Consider the following 25,017-nt stretch of genomic DNA (forward strand, 5'->3'; position numbering starts at 1 on the left):
ACTGGTCAAAAGTTGAGTCATTATTCCTTCCACACTGGCACTAATAATTGCAGCAAAGGTGGTGTATTTTAGGGCACATGCCCCACTGAGAAGATCCACTGCCACACTTTCAAACTCACAGACAAAGAAGTAGGGAGAGAGAATATTGAGAAAGGTGAGATTCCAGGAGAATTCCTTAGCAAAGAATGCTAGGGTACCAGACTTTGGGGTGGGGGGCAGGGCTGTCAGAGACTATTTTGAGATCTGTTGTGCAGTTTCCAACCTAGTAAGATTGCACCTTCTGCCACAATAAGTAAGCTCACATGCCACAGACGTGGAGACGAAAGTTCTCCTCCAAGATGGTGACCACCTGGGGCATCTGAATGGAGACATTGAACTTGGGCAGTACTGTGTGAAAGCAAGAGAAATATAATTCAGTGGGAACAGAGACAGCTCATTTGTTCCAATCCTCCCTAAATGATTGTTTACAGAATTTTGTCCCTTCATTGCCTAACTACCAGAACAGGGCCTGGTAGCAAGGCATCAGCAGCCCAGCCAGGAGATTGTGGTGGGAGTAGACAGCCTCAGTCTCCTTCCCAGAGCGCAGCTGTGGAACAGCACTTTGGTCCATCCACAGGACATGGGAGAGGAAAAAGAGTGGGCCAGAGCAAAAGTCAATGATTACATCCTCTGGCAGACAGTTGGACATCTTAGCTGTTAGCACAACTAGCACAGCTGTTCACAGCTGCGTGGCCCATTCAACTCTGTGTGAGAGAGGGGGATGGAAGATATAGATCTTTCTCTGCTGCTGCCAGCTCCCTGAGACTCTTACCATACTCCTCTACCCTGAAGGTATGTGTGCGGTCAGGCATCTTGATGGTGTACTCTCCAACTGGTGCTTCTGCAGCCAAAGGGAAGGACAGATCCACAATGCCTCCCACAGGTATAACATTTAGCCACTGTGCAATTCGGTTCCCTTTGGGGTCCTGCATAGGCAATAGTAGAGAGTAGTTATTTCCCAGTGCATAAAGAGACTCTTTTGCAGGGTGTCCAAGCTACAACAGCATGGTCTGAGCAGATATCCTTTGTCCTGAGAGCCCAGATCTATGACACAGCCACAGTGCCTAGGTGAGTTTGACATCGAAGAGAATAGGGCTTTTCTCCCTGTCTCATTGACAATTTATCATATTATAGCTCTCCGGTGGCACCACCATCTCACTGACCACTGCAAAACAGTGGTTTACAGCCTGCCTGTCTCACTAAGAGATACAGTTGAGATTCCTGTGGTGATCTGGGCTGGTGTAGCCCCAAGGTCACTGTGGAGGGGGTCAATCCTGACAGCTAATGCTGTCTAAGGCATGAACTAGTTGGGAGTGGGGAGTCTAATGTCTTGAATCCCCAGGAAAGTCTGGGGAAATGCATCCAAGACTTCATGCAGGGAACCATGAGGCCTGGTGTAGAAAGGAAGATGTGAAGACCTGGGGTGCAAGGGCATTTGGAGGCTTTGTTGACTGTCACGGTCAGTCCATGGCACACAGTATTCTCCCACTGCTGGGTCTTCGGAAGGCAAGATGCAGAACTCTGGCTACAGTCACACTGCCCAGCCAGGAAGGACTCCGTGATGAGTTGGTGGGTGCTTTATAAACATATGGAAGAAGTGTAAACTGTTGTTTGAAAGGGTGAAGCTTGATCAGAGTACTACGTGTTTATAAACTGACATAAAGCATTGCATAGGCATCTCAGAAACCATGTGTTTATGTGTTGGTTGCTTGGTGGGTATGGCATTCAGATGTTCATTAGCTTCTGCCATTGCTAGTTGGAACTGTGACATCTCTGCAATAGGTTATGACAAATGACCCACCACTTTCAGATATCTTTCCTCAGCCTGAGTGATTGCAGTCTGTATTCTATCTATAATATTGAAACTAAACTAACAGATATTAAGAACAATATCCTGAAGGCTGCTTTAGGAAGTTTCTCTAGCTGTGTAAATGCAACACTAACTGGTCAAACTCACATTTTCTGTATGTTAAATATAAAAGTCTCCTTAAAGAAACTTCAGGATTTTCACAAATCTTCAATTCACAGGCTAAAGGGACTAAAAGTGCTGTGATCACTCTAGAAAAGTTTGCTGGACTGATTTTCAATGGCACCCATCCTTTATTGCAGGGACTCCTGTGTGATCAATATCATGACAGCGTGCTGCCAAACTTGTGTGGCTACTAAAGGAAGGAAGGGCAAGAAGTCGAGGACTGCTCCCATTCATTCTGAGGTAACTGGCTTTCTGCATCCATATTTCCCCACCATCATCTCCAAACCTGTTTCTTCACCATGGTAAGAAGAGATCACCACTTTCAATAAAGTAGGTGCTTTACCTTCAGTTCCACCAGGCGGTGCTGTGGGGAGGAAATAACAGTTACTGGTGGTAAGCTTTCAGGTAAGTTACCACTCACGTTTTTATCCCCCAACCACTGCCTGTGACCCAACCTCATTAGCAGTTCCTGCGTTGCTGTTTATAAGCACCAGAAGCAACACTGAGACTAATTGTCCACAGATGGATCACCTAGCTGGGCCAAGCACTGATCCAGAAGTCATGGAAGCAGCCCACAGCATTTTCAGACTTATTAAGGTTTCTCCTCTCTTGACTTACCGTTTCATTGCTGGCAATAAAGTTCTGATCCAAGGTTACAATTTGCAACTTGACTATAGAACAAAAGAAAAACAGGACTGGCTGAAATGAAATCAAGTCTGTTAATAATAATAAAAATGTATGGCTAAGACAGATGTGTCCATGTGCTTCGCTGAGAGGTTGAAGGCAGCAGCTAAATCCATCCACTCCTGGGCTTGTGCTCAAATCCCTGCTCTGAGCTGGCAGCCAGCTAGAAAAAAAAGTGGCATAGGAGGTGGTGTGGGGTTTCTGGGAAGGCTGGCTGTATTGGTGAGAAAGGGCATTTTTCTGGACATTGGACCTGTGATGGGGCACTCAGTCTTGCCTGCAGTGAAGGTCATGCCAGTGGAAAAGGGGTAAGGCATGGGGCAAACAGCTGTACCCTGTGGTGATCTGAGCTGTGCTAGGGTAGTGATGGGGCCTGCAGAACCATGATCCTTGTCTGGGGAAGCCTGAGGGAGAGAGGGGGATTTAGGGCACCGACAGACTACTGTGGCTTTGACTGGAGCAATCCTGAATATAACACAGTGGTGCCTGAACCTTTTCTCATGCATCATCCAGAACATACAAGCACTGTTCACACTGGCATGCTGTCTGAGTACAGCTAGTACTGGAGATAAAATGTCTCATGCTGACTCAGAAGAGAGGTATCCCCAAATCTTTCAAAGCCCAGAGGGACCCCATTTCCCTTGCAGAGCTGGCCACCCTCCAAGTGCTAGAGGCTACCCTATATCTTGTGGCCTGATGACTGCTTTTTCTCTCACAAGACACGGCATTCTCTCCATACCAGTCTGTCCAGGTTTATACACAGGTTTGTCCGTCTGGATAAAGGTCTTCTTGTCTGCATGTTTGATTAAGACTTTCTGTTTCTTCTGAAAATCTGAGCTGGCTTCCAGGACTGCTATTACAATAAAAGCCACTTCATCAGGGTTTCCAACAGGAGGAGGGACCTGCAAGCATAGTTTAACCATCATTCAGGGTGAATTGCATTCATGGATCCCCAAGATTTTGGCATAACAATTAAGATACTGCTTTTATATTGCTCCAGTTCTTCTTGCCCTTAAAGACCTCCCAGTGCTTTTCAGAATGTTTTCTAGAAGAGTAAAATATCAGAGGGGCTACACAGCAGGAAGGACACTGGTAGACCTATTCACGCTGACACAGAAGATTCGGTGCCCAATTAAGATGTCCTCATGGGAAGACACAATTATTTGCCTTCCTGCCCAGCAAGAGTAGAACTCATGCACTATCCACACTACTGACAACCCCTGGAAATACCTTCCTCACCTGGAATCTTGTGCAATGAAAGAAGGTGAGCTGAGAGATGGACTGAGTGATCAAAGTCTCATTCCCAGCTCTGCTTTGCAAGGTTACTGTCACATGGATTGGGACTGCTTGCTTTCTGCTTAGTTGGAGGCACACTGTCTCTGAGAAGGGATAGTAGAGCTGAGATGGTATTGCCACAGCATAATTTCTGTTAAAAAAAAAGAAAAAAAAAAAATCAGGTGAAACTGATTTTCTAAGAGGACAGGTTTTGCCCGTAGGATTTGGGTACTACCTAATAAGACTTCTGGCCTCTTCATTCTACTGTCACGATGACAGTAGGACAAGATGGCATAGTGACAGGTGGGACAAGATCACACTGTTCACTATGCCAGTGGGACAATATCACACTATTGTTCTCTTCTTTAGCCAACATTCAAGCAGGTTTGAAAATTCTTGTTACTGACTCCTCCTGCTTACTGTTTCTGGACAGATTCAGCCAGTGGCATGATTTGCAGCAGCAGAAGGTCAGAGTCTGGAAAGATGAGAACAGCAGGAGGCAGAGGCGTGACCTTCTGGTAGTTTTTAGCTGGAGCCCAGCACCCTGGCAAGAGAGAGTCAAAGTCCTGTTGGCCAGGAGCCTGGAGTGCTTTCACGCTTGAGTGCTGTCAGGCTGCCTTGAGCAGCTTGTTTGCTGCTGATATTAGGGGATCTGATAACAGATGCCAATGACATTTTGATTTTCCTACTTAAGCTGACTTACGGCACCTCCCCTCTCCCACTGAGCCAAAGGATGGGAAGACTCACTGCTTGAACCTCCCGTAACCTCCCTTGCTCCTAATGACCCTTTATTCTGAAACATTTTCTTACACCCATTTGACAATTCATCCCTTGCCTGCCAAGCTATAAAAGTACAAGACAGCACCTCTGAAGATGTGATTCAAGGATCCCAAGAGCCAGGCTGGATTACTTTCTTATGAATCTACAAAAAACCTTGGTATACAGGTAAGACAGCAGACAGTCTGTTGAAGCAAGCAGTATTTCCACAGAGCAAAGCTTTATGCTGAAGGTAACTGTGGGAAACAGGTAGCAGTAAAGCATCTTTTGATGAGATCTGTGTCAGCTTATGGAACATATCCTAAAGGAAGAGGCTGTACTCCTGCTGAAAAAGATTTTGAAAACTAGACTTGTGCATGCCATACCACACATGGCAGGAGGGAAACCAACTACATCGCAGTGACATATTTCCCACTATAACATCTACTGTTTGAGCACAGCAATATTTCAGTTTGCATTTATGCCATGGCTGCAAAAGCAAAGCCCTTTAAAAGTCAAAAGCAAGTACACAAGCCAGTATATCATATCAGTGACAGCTGGAACAGGAGTTTCATTCAGGATAAAGTATATAAAGAGAAACAGTGCTGGGAATTGTCCTTGCTAGAGGAGAAAAGGCATAGAGGGTGCAGACAGACAGCCAAGACAGAATGACCACACTTCTTGACAAAGAGCACTGCTATTAGATACTTTCGGCTCACATTTGCCCCGTTTGTAGAGACACCCAGCTTTGTCTGCTAAATATTTAAATGGTGACCTATTACTCTGGGGAGAAAAGCATAGCCCAGAAGGAAATGTATTCTGCAGCACGGTAGTAGAAATGAGATGCTGGCAGGTCAGAATTAAACACATGCAGAAAGTTGGCAGAATTACTCTGCCTCTCATTGCAGAAATACGTGGTCTAGTGCCTGTCAAAGGTACTAATGGGAGAGCCAAGTAGTAGAGGGAGTGGGGCAAGGAGGGTGCATGAGAACCAAGTGAATCATTGGAATTATGAGAAATTATGCCTCTCTGGAAAAGTGTTAGGACTTCTGTCCTGTTTCTGTCACACCACCGCCCCCCCAGTATTCCCAGAAGACCAGAGCGTGTATGCGAAGCAGCTGAGGTTCTTACAGCATTTCAGGCACTCCAGCTGTGCTAGGCAGGAGAAGGATGCTGCCCCACAGGAAAGCGATGCTCCACATAGCTGATTGCAGGTAGAATCCCTCCACGGAAAGCTTAGCCTCTCCTCTGCCCCCACTTCGTCCCTGCTTCTGCTGTCTTCCTATTCTCTCCTCTTCATTCACAGCTGAAGGACTCTGCAGCTCCTATCCTGAGCAGGTGCCCATCTCTCTCTTGGTTTCAAAACCAAGGAGGTGGAAATTGTGCTGCGCATGGCGGGGGCTGGGATGTGGGTGGGTAGAAGGGGTGGAGACAATATTTATTGCCATGCCAAAGGCATTTGCCTCAAGGCTTTATGAGATTCATTGTTATTTCTCAGTGAGATGACTTGCTCTGCCTTATGCAGCACAGTTGGTGGCAGCAAGAGCGTTCAGTTACTGTATTTGGTACAGAGGCCCAGATTTCACACAGTATTTAATCAGAAACATCCTGGGACAAATTAATTCTTTGTGATGTCAGTGGATTTTGTTTTAGGGTTCTTCTTCTGTAGAACTTCTTTTTTATGTATTATTTACTTCTTACTGAAATGTCACCTCTGCCCTGCAGCCTCCAGCCAGACCAGCCCAGGGCTTCACACACAGCTCTACCAGTGTCCCCATTCCTCCCTGGAACAAGGGAAGAACTTTAGCCTGTTATTATCTTTTTGTTGTCTATTTGTTCCCATTTAACCTTGGAGGCAGCTAATTGGATGACCATTCAGAGATGCAGAGCAGTGGGGAGTGTTTCTGAAATCAGACAGAACTCTGCCTTTTGTTCCACTAGTTTAGGTTTGAACCTAAAACCCAGCTGATTTCAGAGAATCAAATCTGCTCCCAGATCAGTGACATACAGTGCTTTAAACTTGCAGATTATCTGCAATGACAGTGCTAGGTTAAAGGCTGCTGTGCTCCTATTATATTGAACTGTGTACAAAGAGGGTGGATGCTAAGCACACATATGGTGACTGTGCCAAAGTAAATCCAGGGGATTGCTTCAGCTGGGAGCAAAGAGTGGGTGGATGGCAAATTCACTCCATATTGTGTACCTTTGGTTATGCTCTGCAAAAACAAAGCTGGGGCCAAGGCAGGGTGGGGACATCCACCGTCAAATGAGGTTGTAAGTAGAGGGCAAATATGTCCAAGTCCTGTTCACTTCACTTCACTTCACTTCACTTCACTTCACTTCACTTCACTTCACTTCATTTCGCTTCGCTTCGCTTCGCTTCGCTTCGCTTCGCTGTTGGCACTCAGGAAATGGAAATACAAGGTCGCAGTGCCTGAGAAGAGTCTGGAGGAGATGGGTGCTGGCACCAGTGTAGAACTACCTTATGGCTGGAGGAAGATGTTAGAAGACTAAAACATCTGGTGTGTGAGGATGTAAAGTAGAGATTTGCTAAAATATGTTGGGACTTAAAATGTCTTGCTTTATTTGGAAAGATAGTGGAGCTACAAGTGGTGTTGACAGTGGGTGGTAGGAGCGGCCATGGAAAAGGTTCTGTACTCCGGAGGATCAGGTGTGGATGGGATGGATGGGTGGACAGAGGTAGTGAATGGAGGTGAATTGAAAGGCTTTTATTCCAAGCTCTGACTAAATACTGAATGAAAGGAAGATCACTAATGAAGGAGAGTAATCACACAGAGTACTGATGATGCTTTGTACAAGCACAGGACAGTAGCTGGTGTGCAGCTTTGGCTCTCATCAGATGCTACAGCCAGCATCCAGACCAGCTGCAGCTGAGATAAGTTTTCCTCCTAAGTTCCCTTCAGCCTGGGTTAGAGGTCACCCATCCCTCATCGCCACACCAGTGCTCTGGCACCCCATGGCCTGGAATACCATCTGAATGTAGACATGGGTGGAGAACTGAGCTGTGTGGCCTTCAGTCTGCTGTTGGAAGCAAGTAAATATTAGCTAATGTCATTAGCCTGGAAGAGATACTATCTCCATATACTAACTCACTCACTCTTTGGACTTAGAAGCATCTGAAGGGGGGTATTTAGGATTGCTCCAGCCCATCAGTACAGGCAGTTGGCTTCTCCAGTGTGGATCTAGTCAGCTGTCTGTCCCAGCCCAAGCAATGGGAGCACCAGTGCTCCTCTTGGCCCTGGCCCTATTCCCAGTTGCAGCTGCAGCAAGTCTGGAACCATGAGTTTATCTTCTTTTGATTTTGGGGGGCTTGGTGGAATGGACTGTCATTGAAGGGTGGTGCTGAGGTGTTGCACTGTTTAGCATCACAGAGCTGAACGGTGGGGGCCTTGTTCTCAGGGAAGCTGAGCAGAAGCAGCTCCTGAGTCCCTCTGGAGTGCTGAGTGTCAAGCGTCACTGCAGGGTGAAGCCCCTGATGCTTGCTTGTGCAGGCATGGCACTGCACGCACCACAAAGCTACAGAAGTCACATGTTTTGCCTCTGTTCATCCTCTGCTGGTGGGAGGTGAAATCTGGTGTGAGGACTGAAGCCTTATGCCTCAGCCACTGAGTCTTTGGCTTCATTCCTCACACAGCCTTGCTCTGTGTACTTGCAGTTGGAGTATCATACACTGGGAGGCTGTGTCCTGGCTGGTGACAAAGTGGTGACAGACAAATATCAGGAGCTCTCTAGTTCCATACTGGGCATGTTGTTTCTTTCTGGTATGGAAAGGGAGGTGCACTATAGTTTCTTCACTGCAGGTCACCAGATATTTCTGACCCTGATCTACCTCTTAATGGAAAGGAGCAGAGATGGATTCTGGCCTGTCCACCTCAGCCTCTGAGTTGTTTTTGAACATCTGCTCTCTTCTAGTCACTATATGGTGATATTCCCTACTGTCATTCAGCATTCCCAAGAAGAGAAGCTCTGCATTCATCTCAGCTCCTTGACTGAGGCTGTCCATATGGCTGTCACCTTAGAGGTGACAACACAGAATCACACACTGGTGGAACAGGATGTGGAGAAGCCAGGCATTTATCAGTGCATCACCTTCCAGGCAAGCATAGCTGTGGCTACTCATTTGGCAGTGGATGCTCTCACCTTCACTTCAGACAGGAGCCCAGCACTTCTCTGGATACACTGTCTTTTGCTTTGCCACGGCTTGCAAGCAGGTTGAGTGTATTTCCCCACCAGTGCCAGGTAAAATACAGCAGTGTCCTGGAGCCTAGCAAAGTAGGAAACCTCTACTGTGTAGATAAAAACCTGTTCTTTTGATTTGTATCAGTCCATTTCATTCTACTTAAAACCTGTCGGAAAACATTGACTTTCAGTTTAATCAGTGTTTACTCCCTAAAAATGCTTGTATATCACAGTGCAAGTCAATGCATTGGTAATACATTCTTTCGATAATTGCTTCCTCAGAAGCCTGGCCCGCCAGCTCCAAGAGGGCCATTCTACTCTAAAGCTGCATCTATATTGCAAGGTGTGGTTGCAGCCTGCATAGACATTGAGTTTGCTTTGATTTAACTGTGATGGGTGGTGATGGTGCTGAACCCACAATCAACTGAATTTCACCTAGGCAGTCTGGATACTTCTTGGGTGGCTTTAATTTCTGTCATTGCAACTTTGCTGCTCTAGTTAGCTTAACTAGACACACTGAGGCTGGGGCACTACTACAGGAACTTCAGTTACATTTCTGGAGTGCCATGGGAATGTGTCTGGTGCTGAGGGTCTACAAACTGCCCCTTTCTTTCTTAGCACTGTACAAAGTCACTGTGTCTATGCCCTGATTGTTCTGCAGATTCAGCAGAACTCAAGGAGGGGCTTTAGTCACTTCTGGTTCTTGCATGTTTGTTGCCAGTCCTTAATAGAGATTAAGTCCTGTCTCTGGAAAGCCAAGGAAGTCTGCTGTTAGCGAAAAGAACCTTTCTCCTGGTGAGCTCAGTCTTTCTGATACTGAGATGTCCTGGTTTTGCCTGATCAGTATCTCATCTCCTGTTACTGTCTTGGTCAGCTCCAGATCTGACTTCCCTATGGGTTTTCCTGTTTTCATAAAAATCTTACATTTACATGAAGTGAGAGAATTACATGTCAGTTGGTTCACTCCTAGTTTATGAATGACAGGCAGTGACTGCTTCCTCTTCCTATAATTTCAAGCAGGTTAGAAATAGAATTGTAAAGTGAAATTTGGACTCTGAAGCTTGCGGATTTTTTAATTAGATGATGTCTCATATCTGGGATAAGATGCAAACTCTCTGACAAATTTGTTTTCCATTTCCTTGTATCTATCAACCTAGGTGCCAGAGTTCATTCCCAGGAAAAGAAATTATTCCACATCACACATAAGATATCTCTCTTGGCTGCTTCTCCTCATACAAACTAGATGGCTTCAGACTCTCCTGCATCTGAGATGCTGGAGGTGCAGGGTGGGAAAGATAGTAAAAGGGAGAAAGAAATGTGGAGAATGGCAAACATGACAAGGAGAAAGGCAGAGAAAAGAGAATGAGGAAGCTGGAGAGCACAGACAATGACTAGGGGAAGGAAAGACCTATATTAAAGGAGGGGAAGGGAAGAGAGGGAAGTTGGAGATTTTGGTAGAATAGGTGCCTCTGTTTCTCCTTCAAGCTACTGGTAATGTCAAGCAGTTTGTGTTTTTTTTAACCTGACAGCCGAATGTGGTGGGTTTTCTGAATGTCATAATCCACTGCGGGGACAATGTGCTCTTTGAGGGTCCAAGAAAGTTCTGGTCAAGCCCCAGAAGAATGTAATTCTGATAGAGACAAACAAGGGCTTTTACAAACCAGGAGAAACAGGTAAGGCAAGAAGGTGATATATGGAAATGTGGAAAGAAGGGTCAAGGTAGCAGCCACATCTGAGGGGAAGACTTTACCAAGTACAGCAAGATAAGCTTCTTGGAGATGGAAGACAGCAGATCTCTATTATCAGATGTTTCCAGGAACAGTATGCATCAGGATGTTCCCCTCTGAGCCGTGCTGCACCAAATGCCCAGCCTGCTGCTCCTGGGTCTTTTTTTGGTGAAGTATCTTTAGTGAGACCTAAAAGGAAAGTCAGGACTCTCTAGAACACTGGAAAGTCTCTTGTATTCTAAAGACTGTTGTCCATATTTGAGTAAAGCCTACAGTGACAGTTCCGAGCTCTAGAAATACAGAGTTACTCCAGTGTCTTCACAATACGAACAGGCTGCCATCAGACTGACCCCGGTGTTTAACACATCATTGTAATCTTTCCAGGTAAAGGTAGTGAGTTTCTACATCCTGCAGCTGCATATAAACCTTCCACACAGAGTCCTCTGCGGTGGGAGATGCTGGGGAGGGCTGTTTGAGGAAAGACCTGAATACCTCTGAGGTAAACAGAGAGACATGAATACTGAAGCACAGGAAAAGAGAAGCAGATTTGTGCAAGGATACGTCACAGCCAGAATGCTTTACAATCATTTTCTTTATATCTCCAGTGAAATTTCGAATTGTGAACCTTGATGATGACCTTAACGTTATTAAAAAAGAGGTGAGTATCACCTTGTGCTTTTCTAGAAGTAGGAGCCTTAGCATGAGACACATCTAGTGGCTCAAGAAAGAGACATCTCCCTTCATGCCTGTTAAACCGTACGAACAAATGATCTTTGAAAGGGAATCCACTCATCCACTGGTCCCTTTGAGAAAGACTACAGTGTAAGCTAGCACAGAGAAAGAAGGAAACCTAGTGTGGGGTCTGGATGGCACAGAAATTTTTGGTCGGGGCCCACATCAGGCAGTGATATTAATACTGATTCGCGTGGGTGTCTTGCTCTATACAAAACTGAGCTTGTGTTTCTCTTGTTTTTACAGTATTCCCGGATATGGCTACAGGTAAGTGTCAAAGAAATGACCGAAGTCAGATGTCTGTCTCTTCTGCTGTGCCCTTTCACTCCTGGACAGAGTTGAGTCACAAATGCAACCTCATAAGGTCATGGTAATGGTTCAGCTGGTGTCCTTTCTACCTTGTCAGCCTGGGGTCTTCATTCAAGCCAGCACGCCTGTGATGCACACAGCTGAGCTAGAGACATGGCAGTAATGAACCTTTTCCCAACACCTTGTCTGCACAGAGCACAAGGCACAAGAGTCAGAGCTCAGTAAATGCAGCACAGCTGCTTCTCCTTCCCACAGTGTTATAGTGTTACCACTTCACAGTAGCTTGACTGTTCTTGGCAGCCTTTGCAATTCAAAAGTACAGTAAAAGTACCCTTCGAGGGAGGAGAAGGAATCTCACCTGGTGGTCTGGCAACCTCTCTACTGGGGCATGGGTAAGCCCTTGTAGTGCCTTCTTGTGCCCGGGTACGGCTGGACCTGCCGGGTACCCATGCTCCCAGTGTGACTTGGTGGCTCTGCATGTCCTTTCCCAAATAGGATCCTGAATATAACTGTATTGCTGAGTGGCTGAATGTACAGTCAAGAAATGGCATTGTGGATCTATCCTTCCCCCTGGCCTTTGAAGCACCCCTTGGGGAGTATACCATCTCGGTGCAACAAGACATGGCTAAAAAAAACTTCAGTGTTGCTGGGAGAAGAGAACAGGGAGATGGGGCCATTTTCATCAGACCTTTTGCCCTGGGATAACAGCAGGCTGGGGACAGGGATGGATTGGTCTGTGCACACACCTCAGACTGGGCTGGTGGTTCTGCAGCTGCATAGGGTACAAAGGAGAGGCTGTGGTCTGACATCTCCTTCTAGCTGTTTCTGAGCCCTGTAATGAGCACTTTCTGCTGCTCATTGTTACCCTCTTCTAAGCCAGGTTTACTATCCACTCCAATCAGCTGCTATTAATACAATAGGAAGCAGCACCACATCTTAGTCCCATTCAGATACATAAGGACAAACCCTGTGCCATTTAAAACGTTTGTGCTTGACTGAGCTGGAGTGGAAAGCAGCCCCATGTGCAATTGTAGTAGCAAACAGAGGGTGGTGTGGCTGAAGGGAGTAACCCCTATTGCAGCATGGTGACGAATAACTGGGGACATTACTGTCTTCACCCCCACCTGGACTGCAGCTACAACAGAACTTACAGTCAGTGTTCATACTCAGTATTGCTTTTTTCCCTCTCCATCCTCACCTTCCTCTCTTTCATGCAGTGCTGAAAAAAAATGAAATAAATATTGAGCACCCTCCATATATCACTACAGTGGATGAGGAATTTCAGCTGACTGTCTGTGGCAAGTAAGTACATGACACCGCTGTGATCTCTGGCCTCTGACTCCACAATCACCTCCAGATTGTCTGTGGCTGAGAAGTGTCCGTCCAGTATGATGCTCTTGCATTACCCTGTGACTCAGGGAAACAGATCACTCCCTGGAATGGGCTCCTTCTTGCACCTGGTCATTTACTGTGAGGCTGAAGGACACTGAAGATTCTGGGTATAGTGGGTGGAGAGGGATGCAAACTGATCTTAAGGAACGAGCTGAGGTTCCTGAGCAAACCAAAGTACAAAGCTCTCCTAGGATCCACTTCCCCCCAATGAGGGTGGAGGGTAGCCTGGATCAATATGTCTACTGAGGCAGCCAGTCTTCAGGTGAATGTTTCTCCCCTTTGACACAGGTATACCTGCGGAAAGCCCTTTCAAGGGAAAACAGATATTACTTTTGTCATACTAACACACTTCTTGGAATACAATTTATCAAGTTCTACTAATGTGAGAAAGAAAACATGTTTGGTAGGTGAACAAATAGGAGAGTGGGAAGTATAACCTGCTGGAAATGTATATCTGTTCCTTTAACATGCCTTGATACAGCTTTGATACGTACTAACCTGTTTAGTCTGGTGTCTTCCCACTTGCTGGACCTGATCAGACCATTGATTCCTCTTCCTGTGACTCTGTTGCTTGAAGTCCTGCTCTAGCTGACTATTTGTGACTCAGCATTTCCGAAAAAGTTGTAAACTCTGTGTAAGTAATGATGTCTGGGGTCTTTCCCAAGGGTCTGTATCACATTGTATGCAATCAGACCACTGATCTATTCAGTCCTGTGACCACTCCCACCAATAAACAGCTATCAGAGCGTCAGATGGTCTGTGCCTTAATGCCCTGTTTCTTGCTGTATCCATACACTTAATGGATCATCTTAAGCTTGCTAGGGTCCCATCTGAGATTATGTCCAATGCTGGTTACACTTTCTGCATGTTTGTGTTCATTATATGTTTATGGTTAAGCTCCACACTTGTTTTTTCCCCAGCTTTCAGATGCAGTTCTTTCAGCCTGAAAGTCAGAAGAAAATACTTCTAAATGTCAGACCAGCCAGCAACAAAGCAAAATACAAAAATCCAGCTGGATCTCTGCATCTTTTAAAGAGCAGCCAGTAGCAAAATATCTCCAGCTGGAATTCTGTACAATCGTAGCTGTGCAAAACACTACCTGAATGCCAGCTGCCTCTCACATGGTATGTAAATAGCCCTGCAAGGTTCTGTAGTGAACTTAACAGGCACAACTACAAATACTTTGTCCACCTTATCTCTCTGGCAGACTGGCTGTATCCAGTCTCTGCCTTAGTGCTTGAGAACGCTCTTGAATTTGTAAGTGGCTGGCTGCCCAGGTTAAACACGGCCACATCACAGAGATGGTTGTGACTGGAAAGTCACACTCTTGGGCTTTATTCATCAGGGCCATACAGTTTCAGGGAGGAGATTACCTTTAGCTCAGGTAAAGACATTCACACTCCGTCAGCTGCAGGATCTGGGCTTAATCCAGTCTCTTGAGTTTGTGACATAATTAACCCTTATGTGATTTGTTTTTCTGCCACTTTTTTGGTGACTGTTTAATCCAAGTGTGTTAATTTTCTTCTCTGGCTAAGGTATCCATAATAGGTTTCTGCAATTACAGGTTTTTGAACTTCCATCTATTCCACAAGTTTTTGGAAATACTTCTTTAGGTTTGCCCAGCACCTACGGAACAGTTCATCTTCCTCCACATCATGCTCTTTCTCTCTTTTCATATCTCTGTTTCTGCAGAAAATCAAGAATGGCTGCGCTACTTTCACAGTGAAGACGAAGACTCTGAAATTAGAGGACACTGACAGCTACATAGTTGTCATGGGAAAGAGGGTGGAAGATGGAACTGGAGAATATGTGAAACATTCTCTTCATTGCAGGCAACTTTTTTGGTTTTGGCCATTCTGCAGCAGTTGAATTCCTTTTGAAAAAAGTAACTTGATGGTTCCCAAGTCTTCTGGCATGATGATGGTCTCTATTCTAGTATAATACCTTTTCCATCTATTATTACCAGATTTCCTAATCCTCTCCGCCCTTCATCTCCACTAACACATGTATAAATTTTTTGTGATTGCGTGAACACCAGGTTGTTCCTCAGCCAGTTGCAAAGCCTTGGCTAGCTATGGTGAAGTTTGCAACAAGCCCTTGCAGTCCTTGCTAATCACAGTGCACAATCCTGACAGGTAGTCCCTACCTGTAGCCTCTTGTCCTCTCTTTTCCTAAACCTGAGGCAGGGCTGCTTTATGCACACTCCTGCTGTGAGGAATCCTTTTCCCTTTTAGTCTGACACAATATTGACTATAAGAAGGCAGGTTTTCAGTATCAGTGTTAATGTGCACCTAGCTCTGGCAACAGGAGGCGTCCATTGTTCAAACTGTCACACTGTGGGTGAGGTCCCTCAGGCCACTTTTAGGCATCTACAGTGTAGCTGTCCATAGTTAAACAGTCATCTAGTTTATCTTAAATAAAGATAAGTAAGTAGTTATAGGTACGACGCATCATGTCATGAAGCAGAGGGCCCAGAAAGGCTGAGGGAATCATAGCCTAGAAGAATGTATTTTCTCTCCTAAATTTAGAAGTTATATATGCAGTTAGCATTGAAGCACCTTCTTGTCTTCTGCTTTCCGAAGAGCAATGCTGGGGTTTAACAGATTTCTCATCTCTCTACCCAGGAGTAGAGGCTAAGGAAGTGGTTGTAATTCCTGTTGCAATGAGAATGAAGTCTATAGAGTTTATCAACCTCCATCCATTCTACAAACGTGGACTACCATACACAGGGAAGGTAATGCTCACAGAATCCTTCTCTGCTGAGAATACATCCTAGATCTAAACTTCTGTAGGCAGAAAGCAACAGTCTCTAGGAAAGTAAGTGCAGCTCTGCTGGTAAACAACAACTGTGAGTTAAGCATCCTGTAGAAGCAATTTCTTCTGCCCATCCTAACCTAGTATATTCCCTGGACAGGAATTTTGAGGCCAGCTGCAATGACTGGAGGCTTCTCCAGGAACAGCTCCTGAAACTAGTCTGTACAATTTAAGGCAATATGGGCTAGGGGTTCCATCAGCATGGAAATAACATTCCCTTCAGACAAATGCTCATGGTGACATGGCAGAAATCACTAAAGCCTTGTATATCTCTTCACAGTCATTTCTGACTCAAGTCCCCTTGGTGATGCTAGGACTGCTGTCCCACTGGGGCTAGAAAGACTTTCATCTGGGCTAGTACTAACCCCAGCATGACGGAGAGCAAGCAACAGAAAAGTTAAGTTGCTAGAGACAAGGCTGTTTCAGATTGACAAGGATCCTTCAGCATTGTCCAAGAAAAAGCCCAAGATGTGAGGAAAGCACCTTTTTTCTTCCAATATAGGTATCTTATTTGACTGCACTACCATTTATTTCTAGACCTTAACAGCTGCACATCACCGGTTTTGTGTGTTTATTTCACTTTTATTTGGATCTTTCCAACCTATCTGAAAGCTGGAAGGGCTAAGGAAGCCTAATGATAGAAATTATTAATGTTAAGCACTGGTAGTGCCTCAGAGTGTGACACAACAGGGTATTAACTTCTTCCCCTTCTCCGCAGGTGTTCTGCCACAGTAGTGAGTCTCCCCTCAGTAATGAAACAGTTGATGTCAATGATGAGGAGACACACCTGTCATTCCTCACAGATAAGAATGGGGAAGTCCACTTCTCACTGGATACCACCAGCTGGAACAGCACACTGGTTTCTCTGAAGGTGAGCATCAGCCACAGAAGAAGAAAGATAAAGTGAAGGTAGACCGAGGAAAAGGATGGAAAGTGGAAGAAATATGAGGTTTTGGAGCACAGTCTCCCAATCTCATTTCACTTCATCTGTAGAAGCATCTCTACTCTCCAGTGCCATCTCCTCAGGGAAACCAGAAATTGGCAACAGTTCAACCAGATGATCACCAAAGGTGCTGTGCTGTCCTGAGCTTGAGCATGATCTTTTGTATCCTCCCTCATGTTCCTTTGACTTCACTAAAAACATTTGTTAATCTGAACACTTCCTTGGAGGAAATCTCCCCTTTATCCATTCTGAGACGTATGCTGGAGGTGGCTCAGCAGAACCGGCAGTTGACACCTGCCTCTGAACTCCACTTCTAGTGGCTGCCCTCACCCTGCAGCAACACACAGCTTGTCCAGGCTCAGCTTGTCAGGCAGCTGCTCTTGACCTCCCTTTCAATACCAGACCTTGAAGCACCTGGCTGCTTCTTCTCACAGCTCCTGATCCTACAGTTAGAGCTCATTGTTACCAGTCTGGCACTCCACCTATCTTCCCACTACCTGCATACCTGCAGCTTATGTGGGATTCATGCCCAAAGAGTACAATCTCCTTATTGCCACCTGTTTCTCAGAGACTAGGACTATTGTTCCAGATGTTTTTCCCTGAGACTCCAGTCTATACAGGGTAAGGTTCCCTAATTTTGATTGGGCAGGATTTGGTGATCAGAGGTTCTGTAATCTGGGATGTAGATTTCTGTCCTCAGGGAGTCTGGGGACTGGCTCTAGTTCTTGTTCCTAGGCCCACAGCTATTGTCCACAGAGTCCTAAATTATCTTCAGAGAAGTAGAGCTTCACCACAGAAAAGTTGGTTTAGTGCCTCTTGTGCTTCAGGGCATTTGACCAGAAAAACAAATTGAAAATAGGGGTGCTGTGCCGGAGTGGGGTGTACACCCATGGAAACATAAAGGAGGAAAATTGAGACTTTAGGCAGATCTACTAGACTTAGATTTTTACTAAAACTTTGTAAGAGAAAGTCTCATAAGAGACTTTAAAATAACATTTAAACAAAAGAATATTTTAAGCATACAGATGCATGGTCTGCTGTCAACTCAGGTAATAACTTTTCTGTTTTCAGCAGGTGTAAAAGCTCCCTTATGTCACTTGATACTGATTGCCAACTCATGTTTTTGTGCTCTGAAGGCTACCTACAAGCTTGGAAAAGACAATGAGCAGAATTCTTCTGAAAGCTACACAGGAGTTGAGGACAGCTTCCATTGGCTGAAACCTTTCTATTCTGAGAGCAACAGCTTCCTTGAGATCAAGGCCAGGAATGATGTGATGCCTTGTGATCAAGAGCAAGAAGTGCAAGTGGATTATATCCTTGACCAGAATAAACTCAGCTCTGAAGCAGACCACATCAATTTCTACTACTTGGTGAGCACAGAAGACAACTGAATCTCAGGGAAAGACTACGCTTGCTGGTATTTTACCCTTTTCACATGGCACATAGTTACTCATGGAAAAGGGTAAGCTGCTCCCAGGCCAGTATAAGTCAGTATGTGTGTTCTGTTCTGCCCAAACCTACTGCTGTTTTCCAGTTCCTGGACCTGCTCCTAGCCTGCAGCTGCTTTGCTTTGTTAGGAGTACCTTGACCTAAGCCTGGGTGATTGCCTGCCATTCACCCTACTTTCTATTATGTTCACATGGGTGGCAGTGGAGGGCTAACCTGGTTTCTGCCCAGCAGGTATGCTCTAGACCTCCATCTGTGTCTGGGGCAATCTGTCTGTGAACTCAGAAGACAATCTCTGGGGCAGCTGACCTTCCCTGGCCTGTATCTTTACAGGAAAAGGCTTGAAATTGCATATGGCATTGATGGACTCCAGAGGTATGTAATCAGTAAGTCCAAAGCAAGTGTGACTACAGCCTAGCTGAGAGGTTATGAGTATTGTGGTTACTGAACTAGGCTCATTCATACGGTTAAAAAGTACTGTATCTTGGTATAGTGAAGATCAGAGTTCACTAGGGCTTAAGAGCAGCCGCTCTTATCTTCAGATGTACCTTTGCCTTCATAAGTGGCCATGTCTTCTTATTGCCTAACTGATACCTCTCAAGTCCCTTCCAAGCTATGCTATCACCACCTCTTTTGCAGAGCTCTTCAAGTCATGGCCTGCCAGAGGAGTTTCTGTGAAAAAACGTCTGATGTCCTTCTCTCTTCTCTTGTTTTTTCCCACTCTCCTCATGCTGTCAGAATTCAGACCCTTTAAATGGCTCCTCTCTTTGTTCTTCAGGCTATAGCAAAACGCAAGATCCTTTTCAATCGAGAGAAGCGGGTGCCAATTCTCCAGCATGAGAGTGAGTAGAAATGCATGAAGTGCCTCATAACACACTCAAGAAAAGTGTTACTGCTATCCAGTGGCAACCTCTGCAGGTGTTATCCACAGGTGGGAGCTATTCAACTAAATTCTTAGTGGTGGTCCACCTCATTAGACCAATAAAATCTTCACTCATATCAGTTCAGTGTCCTTCCAGGTGACTGTCCTCCTGCCTTGTCTAATTCATCTACTATCCAGTCTTAAGACTCTGCCACTAGCTTGTACCTTTGGAATGTGTATCTTGCCTGTTTATTTAAGGTACAGTAGGGAAGAAGAATATTTTTGCCAACATTGAACCAAAGAAGTGGCCAGTATCCTGGTTTTATTGTTTATCTATGACAATATCTGTGTGGAATATTCTGATCTGCAGGTAGAAATTATTAAATTCCCTCTTTTTGTTCTTATTTTGTGTCATTCCCCAATGAGTCGATTCAATTGAATGCTTTCCCTCTCTTCCTTGCTGCTATCTTGTGCAGATCTGCAGGGCTCCTTCTCATTGACTCTGACTATTGGCAATGACTTCCTGCCTGACATCAAGCTTCTACTGTATGCAGTCTTCTTGTATGGAGAGGTGGTGGCTGACATGGAAGAGTTTCAAGTAGAAGAGTGCTTTAGACACAAGATGAGTAGAAACACAAGGAGTGTGATATCATCATTGATGTGCTCTGGACTGCTGTGGTTCCTGGTCGTGTTTTATCCTCAGCTAAGTGGTGTAAACTGGATACATACCAAACCAGATGCCCATTACTTTTGGCTGTGAAACAGAACAAGAAAACTTCTTTCCTAAATTCCTAGTCCTGCCCTCCCAAACACTGACTGGTTTCTCTTCCCATTCCCTGTGACTGACTTGGGAGCACACTGCCCCTCATGTTGTCCCTAACACAGAAGAGAAGCCTGCCTGCTTATCTCCCTGTGGTAGTTCTGGATCAGAGGGTGGAGGCTGTGTGGTGGAAGGGGAATTCTAGCTGGGCTATACACAGAGCAGCCCCTGTAACCTTCCCAATGGGTTTCCAGAACGACCTGTTTCAGCATCTCAGCCCTCTTCCCTTATTCGCTGTCCTTCCCTCTGCTGGCCAGACATCTAAGAGTCACAGGGTCACACCCTCCAAAAGTATGCCCCCTGACCCTGTCTTTTCTTCTGCAGGTGGCACTGGACTTCTCACACGAGAAAGTTCCAGGGTCAAAAGTCAGTCTGGACCTCAAGGCTGCTCTGGGATCCCCGTGCTCTGTCCAAGCTGTTGACAAGAGTGTCCTTCTGAACAAGGACAATACCCTAATAGCAAACACAGTGAGTGCTGCCTGCTGTGACCAACTCCCTAGTGTTCACCTGCCTTCTGTCTCCATGCGATGCGTTGGTAAGAAGAAGCCTATAGTGTGCCTCAGGACATCGCTGCAATGTTAGGTGGCTGCCCTGACATTCGCCCTCCTCAGCCTCTTCTGAGCAGTTATGTGGTGATCATGTTCCGCATGCATCAGCCATGCACTGTGGGCCTCTGCCTGGGGAGTGGTGGATGCTGCATGGCACTGCAGGGCTGGGTGGGGAGAGCAGCTTCAAAGAGGTGCTGGTGCTGTCTGCTTGGAGGGAGAGTGCTTAGCAGCTTTCCTTGCATCCACCTGTTTCTCTAGTCCTCCATCTTCCACCTGGCAGTGGGGCTAAACCTCTGAAACTGAATTTTGTCCCAGTAGGGTCCTCCTATCCCTCTGCCCCAAATATTGCTGGATTATAACCCTATGGCAGATCAGGCTGAGCAGCTGAGGAGTTATTTAGAAAAGAATAGCTAGAGGACAGCACCCACCACACACAGTGGCTGGTGAAAAGTGATCAGGGGTCAGGATCTTGTTGGCACCCAGGTGCATTCTGAGAATCCAGAAAGACTGAAGAAACTTATCTTAAAGCGGTCATGTGTTTCAGAGGAAAGAATTTAAGACATAGAACAAAAACACTGGAAGAACTGAAAATTCTAACATAATTCTACAATGTATATCAAAGACAATATACATGTATATGCCTCATGCAAAGTTGTAAGTTAAGTTATAGCAGGTCAGTTTGTTACAAAGAAGCTTCACCAAATACAGGGAGACTTGCTGCACCTGAAGATAGGACCCACAATGTGATCTGGTGTTCCATTTTACAGGAATGCTGTTCTAGGGCAGAACACTTGCATCATCTACTAACACGTATAGAAAGTTGTAATCATTAAATATGTAAGTCAGATGTGCCAGTGCCTTGAGCTCCAGCTGAACAATGTGCTTTATCCTAATCTTGCATCCTAGAGTTAAAAGGCTTGAAATGTAAGAGGTGAAAGTCTGCAAACTAAAAGCTACTTGCCTACATCCACTCCTTGGGCTTCATGTCCCTTGGTATAAGCTGGGCCAGTGCTAACTTCCTTAACTGCAAAGCCTTATGAAATATAATTGAGAGCTACAATCCAAATATTTGACCCATACTCATGCTCGTTGGCCAGTTCCTTATGAAGACCTCTGTTTTTCCATTGCACCTGTATAAGGAGATCTTTGATGACAGCTTTATGATTGGAGGACGAGGGTTCCCTTATCACCTGGAAGACTTTGAGGCATACCCTTGTCTGCCCCAGTAGTCCAGTCTTCACAAAAAGATGGCAGCATCATGGTACCAAAGTGATGCTGATGTCTTTAATCTGTTTAAGGTGAGTCTCTGCACTTGCACCAAACTTTTCCTGAGCCAGCAGTTGCCAGTATGCCATCCTGAATGCCTACAATAAGTCACTCTTAGAACACTTCAGCTGCCCTGATTTTGATTGCTACAAGTAATTTGTGCCTTGTTTGTCTGTGTAGCCACACTGATTGGTGTGGTGGATGAGCCGACTAGGAGAGGAGCGCTGCTGGATCTCATTCTTACTAACAAGGAGGGTCTGGTTGAAGTAGTAAAGGTTAAGGGCTGCCTTGGTTGCAGTGACCATCAGATGCTGGAGTTCAGGATCTCATGTGGCAGGAATAGAATACCATGCAGAATCACAACCCTGGACTTTAGTAGGGCAAACTTTGGCCTTTTCAAGCAATTGCTAGGGGAAATCCCATGGGAAAGGGTACTTGAAGTTAAAGGTGCCCAGGACTGTTGGTTAGCATTCAAGGACTAGCATTCTTCCAAGCTCAAGATCAGAGCATCCCGACACGTAGGAAGTCAAGGAAGGGAGCCAGGAGACCTGCATGGTTAAACAGGGAGCAGCTAGGCAAGCTCAAGTGGAAGAGGAGCCTGTAACTTAAGTCCACAGGCATGTACATCCTCCACAGAAACAGTGAGGACCAATACTGTCCATGAATGGTTTTGGCACTTCAAGAAAGCAGAAGAGCTCTCAGTGACCTGTATACCATTAAATCATAGCAAGGATTGCTCACGGGATCACGTGTATTCTTTTGGTGGGGTGGTGTCTTCTTCTCAGTCCATGCAAATGAAGGCGCATTCAATCCAGTATTTCCACTTTGTGCAGTACAGGCCCTGAGACTCTGAGTCTCATTCAGACAAAACCAGAATCCATACTACGTTCTAGTGTGGTTCCCTCTCTGTTTTCTAAGACAGGACTGGTACTAACTTCTGTAAGAACAGTTTTATGTGAACAGCCAGTCAGATCTTTCCATTCCAAAATTGTGCAGAGCCTGGAATTTTTTTTTCTTTTAAGTTTTTCACAGGATATACAGTGTTTGGCTCTGGCTCATTGTTAAGGTTAGGCATATGAAGTTGACATTTATGAGAAGTAATGACTGGCCTCAGTATTCTTCAGAAGCTTGTTTCCATTCTTTATGTACTGACCAGAGTCTGAGCCTGTAAGTCTTTGCATACGTATACAAGCAAGCAGCATTTTAGAAAGTTTCAGCTACCACCAGCCCCCTTATGACACCTGCTATCATGAGATATTTTCAACAGTTCTTGTTCCTTTTTGTCATTGATTTACTCTCTTAACTGTTTTCCCAGATATTGCGCATGAAAATATTAACCAATACTAGAATCAAGAAACCAGTTTCCTGTATGAAACCAGGCTTTGAGAAAAAGAAGTATATTGGAAAATACAGTGTTTTTGGTAAGGAACAGACATGTCCATCTCCTTGACTGAAGGGGCTCTCTTCTTACAATTCTGGCCAGCCTGCAGCTGAAACAGCTGACTTCCATCCTACTGTGTTTCTTGCTTGTGTATGAGAGGATCAAAGCTTGTGTCCTGGACCTGATTGATAAATCACAGATAAAAGCTCAGATATCTGTGCTTTATTGGCTATCCTGGTGTTCTGCATTCTTCACAGAAAACGTAGTGTGCCCTCCACCAGCAGTTTCACAGATTATTTAAAAGAGTGCAACTCCATTTGAGGATGCTGTCTCCCCCTGGATCCAGACCAAATTTGCTGTATCTGTCAGACTGAGTCTCAGGCTAAATTCAACCCAACTCTGCCTCCCTAAATCTGTGTTCGTCAAAGACACAGACACTGTGCTAGATTCTCACTGAAAAGCCAGCTCTGTCCACTCTTTTTCTGTGTCACAAAGCATTTACGGTTTGTGTTAAACTGCCTGTGAATGACAAACTAATTTCGCTTGTAAGCTACATATACTGTTTCCTGAGGTATCACTTGCTTTTCTGCAGAAAATCATGTTGGCCATAATGATTCTGTACCTCACTCTGATAACACAAGGAAGCCAAGACCACGGACACTTTTCCCAGAGACCTGGATTTCAGATTTGGTCTCTGTCAGGTTGGTAACGGCCTCTACCTGCCTTCCCCAGAGAGACCCCTGGAGACTTCTGATTGCTTCTGAGCAAGTTTCTCTCTCTCTCTTCCTGCTGTAGAGATGATGGGCAAGCATCTCTCCAAGCTGCTGTACCTGACACCATCACAGAATGGAATGCCAACACCTTCTGTGTTGCTGATACTGGATTTGGGTGGTCTCCTCTGACCACTCTTAAGGTCTTCCAACCTTTCTTTGTAGATCTGTCACTGCCATATTCTCTGATTCAAGGAGAGACTTTCAGTCTAAAAGCTACTGTCTTCAACTGCCTCAAGGACTGTATCCAGGTGAGCATTCCCTCAGTTACACACCGCTGCCAGAGCAACAACTTGAGCCCAAAGCCAAACTATGAGCTTCCCAGGAGCTCTAGCTACTGGCATCTGGGCCATAAAGCACAGCCTCACACTTTATGACTCATGGTGTTTGCTCCTTTTAGAAGCACCTGGTACTAACACTATGCTAACGTGTGCCTTTACACCCCACCACACTCAGGTGCGCACCACTCTCACAGAAACTCCAGAACTAAAGGTGGATGCCTGTCCAGAGTGCCAGTTCACCAGCTGCCTCTGTGCTAACGAAGCAAAAACCTTTGAGTGGAACGTGACAGCCACCAGACTGGGTGAGGTTGAGCAGAGGGATGTGTGGCAGCTAACAGGAAGAGAGGTGGAATTCGCCTGCCTCTGCATGTTGGGTCCCTATGCTTGTATGCAGAGCTGCTTGCTGTGAGTGCTCAGCAATGTGCCCCTGTGCTCCCTGCAGGCAAAGTGAATGTCACTGTGAGCAGCGTGGCAGAAGATTCACACAATCTCTTTGGTAACAGGATTGCTGTGACACCTTTGCAAGGTGAGAGAGACACAGTGATAAAACCTCTGCTTTTGAAGGTTAGTCAGACCTCAGGGTGGAGAACACCTGGGGACAGTGGATCGTCCCCTGAGGCAGTTAACAAGATGCTAAGAGGAAGTTTAGTCCCTTCTCAGAAGCAGATAGGCCTGCAAAGGCATGGTGATTTATTTTCCTAGCTTCTCTAACTAGTCTTTCTCCATCTGCAGCCAGGAGGTGTCCTACAAGAGAAGACCCATTATGCCTTTTGCTGTGCTGCAGGTCTGAGGCAAAAATC

General features: G+C 45.5%; 2 protein-coding genes and 1 long non-coding RNA gene across 7 annotated transcripts in view; 2 read left to right on the top strand and 1 right to left on the bottom strand.

Annotated features, from left to right (window-relative positions):
• The window catches only part of LOC102087416 (alpha-2-macroglobulin-like protein 1), a 28,486-nt gene extending 22,383 nt beyond the window's left edge, over positions 1 to 6,103 (bottom strand). For 3 of the 5 annotated variants that reach the window (XR_002422742.2, XM_013369470.3, XM_065048401.1), the window contains exons 1-7: positions 5,858 to 6,103; positions 3,935 to 4,121; positions 3,435 to 3,597; positions 2,630 to 2,682; positions 2,355 to 2,375; positions 812 to 965; positions 303 to 387 (exon numbers count right to left, since the gene is read on the bottom strand). Coding sequence is in view for 4 of the 5 variants with exons in the window: in XM_013369470.3 (XP_013224924.2) it covers positions 303 to 387; positions 812 to 965; positions 2,355 to 2,375; positions 2,630 to 2,682; positions 3,435 to 3,597; positions 3,935 to 4,121; positions 5,858 to 5,928 (734 nt within the window). In the remaining variant the exon portion in view is untranslated. Of the gene's footprint in view, positions 1 to 302; positions 388 to 811; positions 2,541 to 2,629; positions 3,598 to 3,934; positions 4,122 to 5,857 lie in introns of those variants that run through there. The other 2 variants (XM_065048402.1, XM_065048403.1) reach the window with 2 other exon arrangements.
• Positions 2,291 to 2,759, top strand: LOC110364171 (uncharacterized). Its single transcript, XR_002422748.2, has 2 exons — positions 2,291 to 2,416; positions 2,534 to 2,759. It is a non-coding gene; the product is annotated as an uncharacterized LOC110364171 (long non-coding RNA).
• Positions 6,104 to 10,169: 4,066 nt separating the features above from the next.
• Positions 10,170 to 25,017, top strand: part of LOC135575291 (alpha-2-macroglobulin-like protein 1) — a 29,679-nt gene continuing 14,831 nt past the window's right edge. Inside the window, 19 exon segments of the mRNA XM_065048374.1 lie at positions 10,170 to 10,212; positions 10,516 to 10,599; positions 11,259 to 11,311; positions 11,632 to 11,652; positions 14,779 to 14,895; positions 15,321 to 15,426; positions 15,711 to 15,820; positions 16,619 to 16,771; positions 17,980 to 18,213; positions 19,068 to 19,131; positions 19,628 to 19,794; positions 20,296 to 20,448; positions 21,659 to 21,817; positions 23,101 to 23,206; positions 23,759 to 23,867; positions 23,962 to 24,187; positions 24,393 to 24,519; positions 24,660 to 24,781; positions 24,950 to 25,001. Coding sequence (XP_064904446.1) covers positions 10,170 to 10,212; positions 10,516 to 10,599; positions 11,259 to 11,311; positions 11,632 to 11,652; positions 14,779 to 14,895; positions 15,321 to 15,426; positions 15,711 to 15,820; positions 16,619 to 16,771; positions 17,980 to 18,213; positions 19,068 to 19,131; positions 19,628 to 19,794; positions 20,296 to 20,448; positions 21,659 to 21,817; positions 23,101 to 23,206; positions 23,759 to 23,867; positions 23,962 to 24,187; positions 24,393 to 24,519; positions 24,660 to 24,781; positions 24,950 to 25,001 — 2,206 coding nt within the window.

Source organism: Columba livia, unplaced genomic scaffold, assembly GCF_036013475.1.
Source record: "Columba livia isolate bColLiv1 breed racing homer unplaced genomic scaffold, bColLiv1.pat.W.v2 Scaffold_82, whole genome shotgun sequence".
In the NCBI taxonomy this organism is placed as follows: domain Eukaryota; kingdom Metazoa; phylum Chordata; class Aves; order Columbiformes; family Columbidae; genus Columba; species Columba livia.